We start from the raw sequence: 6,827 nt of genomic DNA, 5'->3' as shown, positions 1-6,827 counted from the left end.
TACATAATTTCCTTAATACCTTCCTTGGACTAGGAACACAAAGGAAATATTATTCCTGACTCAATTTGTGTGCCATTGTACTCTTTCACTCTTTAGGTGGCAATGAAGCAACAACAGTACTAGGATTTGTAAAATGTGCAGATTTGGCTGACTTAGTTCTCCAAGCTGGCCTCATTCCAACTGCATCCCTCACTAAATTTGTCTTAACCTATTCCAGGCAGATAGGCTAAATCCATGCTACTAGGACAGGTTTCCCAATCATGCACATTTATTCACACTTTTCTTCCCACTCCTCACTTCAGAGAATGACCTAATGGTTTGTCTTATCCTACACTAGTTTAAGTGGGTCCCTCTTTGCTGAAGCATTTCTCAAATACCACCAGCACACAGTAATCTCTCCTTTCTCAAACTCTAGGAATGGGATTTTCCAATGAGGGTGTTTGTCATACTACTAGTTATCTGTATTTGTAAGTGTGCACAATGTATCTGTACCTGGATTTCAAACTGAAGGGTCACTTTTGCCAATTTTCACATAGACCTTTATTGAAAACACAGACTTGAATAGAGAACCATATGTTTAAACAACAAATAGCAGGGTAGCTTACATAGGCGACTCAGTTCACTGGAAGCTCAATACCAAAAAAGATATTGCAATCTGGACAGCAAGACAAATATCAACAAATATGTTTTCAGCTCTAATATTCATTTGGCATCCACAAAATGATCCAGCTCAAACCAAGGATTGGACAAAGTTAACATCAGCATTAAAATATAAGTTACAACATAAAACCAGACTGTGAAAACCAAAGCACTACTCAGGGCTCTTTGGGAACATAAGGCTGATCAAAGGCAGGTGGTTATTCACACTAGCTTTGTCGTCCCATCTCAGGATCATTTTGATTGTCTATTTGGACTTGTAGTTCCTTAGCTAACTTCTCAAATTCATGGAATGCAGAAATAAGTGGCTCAAGATTGAAATCATCATCAATTAAAGACATAGTTCCATTTTTTATAATATTACTGATATTCTGAAACATCTTAATAACAATTTGAATATTATCATTTGTCTCTTCTATGTTAAAGAGACCCACAAATATTGATAGAGCTTTGGCACTGAATAGTTTTTTTGCCACAACAGGATTTTCAGACAAATTCAATAGCATTTTTAGAACATGAAACTTTGTTCTTGCATTGCCTGTGGTTAATAAAGAGAAAAACCCAGACATATAATTGGCAACCAGTGTGTGATAGTCAGTAGTTGTAGTGAGGTGTCTAAGCATCCTTAATCCAAGCAGCTGCTCAGGAGAACTCACACTATGAGCAAGGGTTTCTTCACACACTTGACATATGAATGTCTCAATCATGTTTAGATTTGGGTAAGGTGGAGCCATGTGAATCATATTTTCCAAAAAACTTGTCCTAACTCGGGAGGAGGGATAATTGAGCAAGGTTTCAATAAGTGAGACAACACCTGAATCCCGAATGAAATCTCGGGTAAATTGAGAAGCACTTCTCATACCCATTGCGATTTTAGATATTTCATGAATAAAAGGATCTCGGATTTTGTCCATTAATAGAAGGAGTTCTTCAAATTCTCCAGTACCAATTTTAAGCTCACATTGTATGCAGCTGCAGGACCAACTCTCAGGTGCTACACTCTCCCTGGCCTTAAGATGCTCCCGAATTTCCCTGACTGACCTGTAGGATGGATCATAATGAAATGGGAACTCAGGTTCAGGCTGATCAGACTGAAGCAAAGATTCCTGCCCTTCCCCTTCTGGGGAAAATTCCAAATTCTTGGGCTTTCCCTCAAACATGTCAGAGAATACAGATGCTGCTTCTTCAGGAATTCTAAAGGAGCTTGGGGATGGGAAGCCAACCCCATGACAAGGACCAGGTTTGAATTCAACAGTGACCTCTTCCCAGGTTTGGGGCCTGGATGATGCTTTAAGTTCCTCTTCAGCTGAATCTCTGAACCTGGAACTAGCCTTATACACAGGACTGGGATTTAGATCAAAGCAGGCCTCATCCCTATCCCAGAACCAGGACCCAAATATGGCCTCTTCTTCAGACTCTGGCCTGGCCTCTTCTCTGGCCACAGCCCCCAAATTGGACTTTTCCTCAGTCCAGAGCAAGGATCCACCAATGGCCCCCTCCTCAGACCCTGGTGTAGATTCACAGATGGCCAAAGCCCCAGCCTCCATACTGGCCTCTTTTTCTGCCCAGAACCAGGACCCAATAATGACTTCCTCTTCAAACCTGGGCTCTTGTTTGACCCTACCACTGTTATTAACATCTTTCTGGCCCTTGGGCTTCAAGACAGTATTAGGCTCTTCCTGGTCTCTGGTCCTGAATCTACCATTGGCCTCTTCTCCAGGCAAAAACCAGGACTCTTTAGAGTACTCATCTTCAGACTCAGACTCAAAAAAGTCCTCTCTCTTTGTCCTAAGCTTGGACCTCATAGTTTCCTCATCCCTAACTCTGGGCTTGAACAAGTTATTCGTATTTTCTCCAGCCCACAAGCAAAATTGATTGCCAGACTCCTCCTCAGACCCAGACCAAGAATCAACATAGGGATCTTGCTTGGATTTGGGCCTGGACCTGGGGTTAGGCTGATGTTTAGCCCTATGCCTGGATCTGGTATTGGCCTCTTCCCTGGGCCACGATCTGATACTGGCCTCTTCTCCAGCCCAGAAAGAGGACATTGTAGAGGTCTCATCTGCTGACCAGAATCCAGACTCGTTAGAGGCTTCCTCTCTGGCCCGGTGCCTAGGATAGCACCAAGACCCCATATTAACTTCCTCCCCTGATCCAAACCAGGGTTGAATTCCTGTCTGAACCTGGGAGCCAGGAAACGTCTCAGTGTCCACACTGACCAGTTCCCTATCCACAGATAGGGCCATAGGTTTAGCAACTGGCCCAGACTCAGTACTGACGAGTGGCCAGGCTACACCACTGGTCTGGGCCAACCCCTCTGTTTGCGACATTGCCTCAGCCCCAAACTCAGTCTGGGGCCAAGCTTGGGCTTCATCTTTTGGCTTTGCCCCAGGGATTGCCTTGGCCTCGGTCTTAGGACGTGCTCCCCCTACTGTCCTGGCTTCAGCTTTGGGCCTTGCCCCAACCACTGACTGGGACTCAATTTTGGCCCTTGTCCCAGCCATTCCCTGGGACTCAGTTTTAGGCCTTGACCCAGCCATAGCCTGGGACTCAGTTTTGGGCCTTGCCCCAGCCATTGCCTGGGATTCAGTTTTGGGCCTTGCCCCAGGCATAGACTTTGACTCAGTTTTGGGCCTTGCTCCAGGCATTACCTGTGCCTGGGTCCTAATCTTGGGTCTGACCACCATTGGGACTTCATTCTCTCTTTCAGCCCCACCCCCAACCTCTTCTCCAGCCTTCTTTTCAGGCTTTGCCCGGGCAGCAGGTTCAATCTCAGCCCCAGTCATGGTGTAAGTTACAGAGGAGGCCCAGTTAAGTACCCCTACCCCAGTCTCAGCCTCTACCACAGATCTCTCACAGTTTTGTATCTTCACACTGTGATCTTTCAGTGATTCACGTGATATAGTTGGAAACAAGAGTTAGAGTCAATCACCAGTCCAGCAGTCAATCGATCTGCTTCCAAAGCCCAGCCTCAGTCAATATCACAAAGCGCAGAAGAGGCACAACCAAGCTGGGGGATGATGGATGCTCCCAGGTGGGTGCAGACCTGTTGAGGGTGGTGGTCAGCAGCAATTCCAACACCTCCAGAGATGCCACTGGAGGTAGATCTAAGGAAAGAGAATGACATAGGGCTTTGAATCTCTTCAAATTGCATCACTCCATGCAGAGATTCAGAGACTGGACCTTGAAAGCTTAGCGAACAGATGGAAAGTCTCTCCATCACCCTCATTTCACCCACGTTTTACCCCAGATTTTGCCACATTACTTTGCCTGGTACAAAACAGGTGTGAAATTGGTGAGTGTTGGCAATGGGAGAGGCTTAGGAGCCCCCAGACTACCCTAGTCATTCTTGGGCCAGTGTTGATCTCAACTTCCCCACTCAAGTTTGCACCCAATCTCATACCAACCTGCAAGGATATGGTGCAATTTCCCCCTCCTTGCTTTGTTTCAGGGGTATTAAGCTCTACCTCAGAGAGCAGGCAGTCCTACGGAGAAGTAAACATACAGGAGACAATGAAGTCTGAGTGCCTTGTTGACAGACTGACACACTGACCCCTGATGTAAACATCTGTTTAATTTGTCTAATTTTTTTCCTATCTAATGGTCCCTGCTTTCTGGTTGTCTCCTCCCATTCATGGCCCAATCCGTAACTACACTAATATGCCTAATACCTCCTGCAGGAAATGAGGAAAAGATGCTGTGACAGTGTGCAAATATGGCAGAGGGTAGGAGAGGTGGATCAAACACACCCAAGTGGATCAAAGACACCTGCTATTGATCTTACTCTGCCACTATCCCCTGCATTGCTGTCATTCATACCAACCTCCACAGATTTGGGCCAGTATATTCCTCCTTCCCTCCCTTACAGAAGTGAGCAGCTTTAAAGTAGGCCTATGGACAAACAGATGAAAAGGCATGACAGGAGACCATGGCAGCAACTGAGTTCTGGGTGGACCCACAAACACCAAGGATAGGAGCCCACATATTATTTGTCTTCCAACATTTAAAGTCCTCTTGGTAGAATGTTCTCTATTACTTAAGCTCTTAGTTTCAGGGTTGCAGACAACGACATCTTCTCTTGACGTCACACTTTCACATGCCTCCCTTCTCCAATTCTGAGGATTCACCACTAGGTGCACCACATCCCACCGCCTTGCGCAGCATAAATTGGGGGAAGGGTGCCCCTAGGTATATTCTAGAAAACAGGTTGTGCAGTGACACTTGTAATTATGACTTTTGTCTTACCCTCACCTCCTAGCTCATCTTTTCCTGCCACCAATTTCGGGTGGAGGTGAAGGAGAAAGGCAAAGGAAGGACTTAGAAGGCTAGTAAAAAGGGGAAATTTGGAAGGTACTCTTGGATGCGCCTGACGTGTTCTGATCGCAGTCACCCCACCCCGATTTGGGTCTCCACTCAATGGTTGCTGCTCATTTCCCCCCTGCACCCCCAGCCCCACATACCTCCAGAAATCCAGGCCATTGTCCTGCTCTTCCTTTTTCTCAAGCCTCTCCTCTACAGATGCACCCTGCGGGATGAAACCACCAGACCTACCTCGCAGAGAGAAGACTTTCGAATCAACCAGGAGCCTGTGCTAAGAGACAGCATCCAGGGTCCGGGGGCCAATAGGCCCCTTTACAGAATTAGGGCCCGGAACAGCCGACGCCACCGAACCCAGGCTCCTGCCAGTTGGGCAAATAACTCGAACGCCACCCCCCACCCGCTCTCGCCCCGGCGGCCTCTCCAGGTGCCCCCCACCCCAGCTCCCGCTCCGCCATTTCTTCCGCAGCAGGCTCCCCCCACAGCTCTCTCCCGGCACAACACCGTCGAGGGCGGGTCATGGGCGCCTGGAAAGCTGGCTGTGGAGTGGCTGGCGCAGTTCGCCTCCACAGGATCCGAGGGAGCCTCTCCCGCCAGCCCCCATGCCCTGGGCCCGGCCCGCACCGGTCACTGCCTCTCCTCGCCAGGGATCCCGCGGCGCTGCGCACCTCTGTCACGGACAGGGTACGACCCGGTCGCCTCCCCCTTGCCAGGCTGCCAGAGGCTGGGGTCCGGGCAGGCTGTAAGCCGGGCGACAGTGGGGGCCCCCCACCCCTCCCCACGACAACCCACTTGCCTTCACAGGCTCAAGGTGCAGGTTGTTGTCCTCCCCCTCTTCTCGGAGCTCCTCACTCGGACTCCCACCACCTAGCGTGCTGTCAGAATCGCAAAAAGGCGTCCCGCCCCCCCGCGCTGCAGCACCAAACTGGGCAGGGGCTGCGCAGGATGCCGCACGAACCGCTCTCACCAAGGGTGTCGGGAAGGGGGGCGGAGGGATACAGCACGAATGGGCTAGACGCCCCCTCCCTGGCCCACCCTAGTTCCGACCCACGGGGGGCGGGGCCAGGAGGTGCGCCAGCCTAAGGGGCGGGCTCACAGCAGCCCGCCTCTGCGGACCTCCGAGGCGACCACCCCCTCATTGCTGGCACCGCAATAAAAGGGACCTGGGGACGACTGGCAGTGGGGGATAGGATCCCTAGTTCAGGGTGGTGGTGGTGGTAGTGTGCTGCAGGCAGCAGCGGATGGATATCAACCGTCCTTCGGTTTGTGAGAATCCCCAGCCTGTTCAGTGTCTGCCCGCCTCCAACCCCCCCCACCCAATCCTGCCCGCCTCCCACCCCCCCACCCAATCCCGCCCGCCCTCCTTCCTGGAGGCTGATGGGCTAGGGGCTGTGAGAACAGCAGGATGAGAGGGGAGCGGCGACTTAAGGCCAGACCACCTGGCCCTCCTGGAGTCCTTCTTTCATTGTTTCACGGAGCCCGGAGAGGAGGAAGTGGGAGGGGGCTCTCATCGAGGCCTCACCACTGAGCCTTTTCTAAAGAGAGGCAGACCTGCACCTCTAACCTGAGAAAACCAACCACTGCTCTGTGCCCATCCTTTCTGCCACACTGCTCTGTGCCCACCCTTTCTGCCACACTGCTTCCCACCCCCACCCCTCATTCAAACTCGTAATATGCTTTGCCATTTCGCAGTCCCCACAGTTGCCCAAGAAGGGGGGCCTTTCCCTGTCAGGACTTGCACTGGGTCATAGGATCTTTCCTGTCTGTTGCCCCATGGTCTGGTGTCAGGATAGTCCTGGCTCCTTTTCCACTATCCTATCTATCAAGTCTTCGCTTGTAGTCATGTCCAAGCT

At 50.3% G+C, this 6,827-nt stretch overlaps 1 protein-coding gene across 3 annotated transcripts; it reads right to left on the bottom strand.

The window, feature by feature from the left end:
- Window positions 1–516: 516 nt before the first annotated feature.
- LOC115507544 (G-protein coupled receptor-associated sorting protein 2) lies at window positions 517–6,200 on the bottom strand. Of its 3 annotated transcripts, XM_032592179.1 has the most exons (5): window positions 5,771–6,200; window positions 5,118–5,204; window positions 4,481–4,548; window positions 4,065–4,142; window positions 517–3,764 (listed from the first exon to the last, which is right to left on the bottom strand). In XM_032592179.1, the coding sequence occupies exon 5, from the start codon at window positions 3,441–3,443 to the stop codon at window positions 867–869; it is 2,577 nt and encodes an 858-aa protein (XP_032448070.1). In that variant the 5' UTR covers window positions 3,444–3,764; window positions 4,065–4,142; window positions 4,481–4,548; window positions 5,118–5,204; window positions 5,771–6,200; the 3' UTR covers window positions 517–866. The 3 variants fall into 3 exon arrangements, with proteins under 3 accessions (XP_032448070.1, XP_032448071.1, XP_030161826.1); XM_032592180.1 differs by lacking the exon at window positions 5,771–6,200 and having other exon boundaries at window positions 5,118–5,397; XM_030305966.1 differs by lacking the exons at window positions 4,065–4,142; window positions 5,771–6,200 and having other exon boundaries at window positions 5,118–5,397.
- Window positions 6,201–6,827: the final 627 nt, after the last annotated feature.

Source organism: Lynx canadensis, chromosome X, assembly GCF_007474595.2.
Source record: "Lynx canadensis isolate LIC74 chromosome X, mLynCan4.pri.v2, whole genome shotgun sequence".
Lineage (NCBI taxonomy): Eukaryota > Metazoa > Chordata > Mammalia > Carnivora > Felidae > Lynx > Lynx canadensis.
This window is presented reverse-complemented; position numbering and strand designations above follow the sequence as displayed.

What these genes read in the sequence shown, in the direction of transcription:
- LOC115507544 (XM_032592179.1), bottom strand. Translation starts at nt 3,443, where the DNA reads ATGACTGGGGCTGAGATTGAACCTGCTGCCCGGGCAAAGCCTGAAAAG.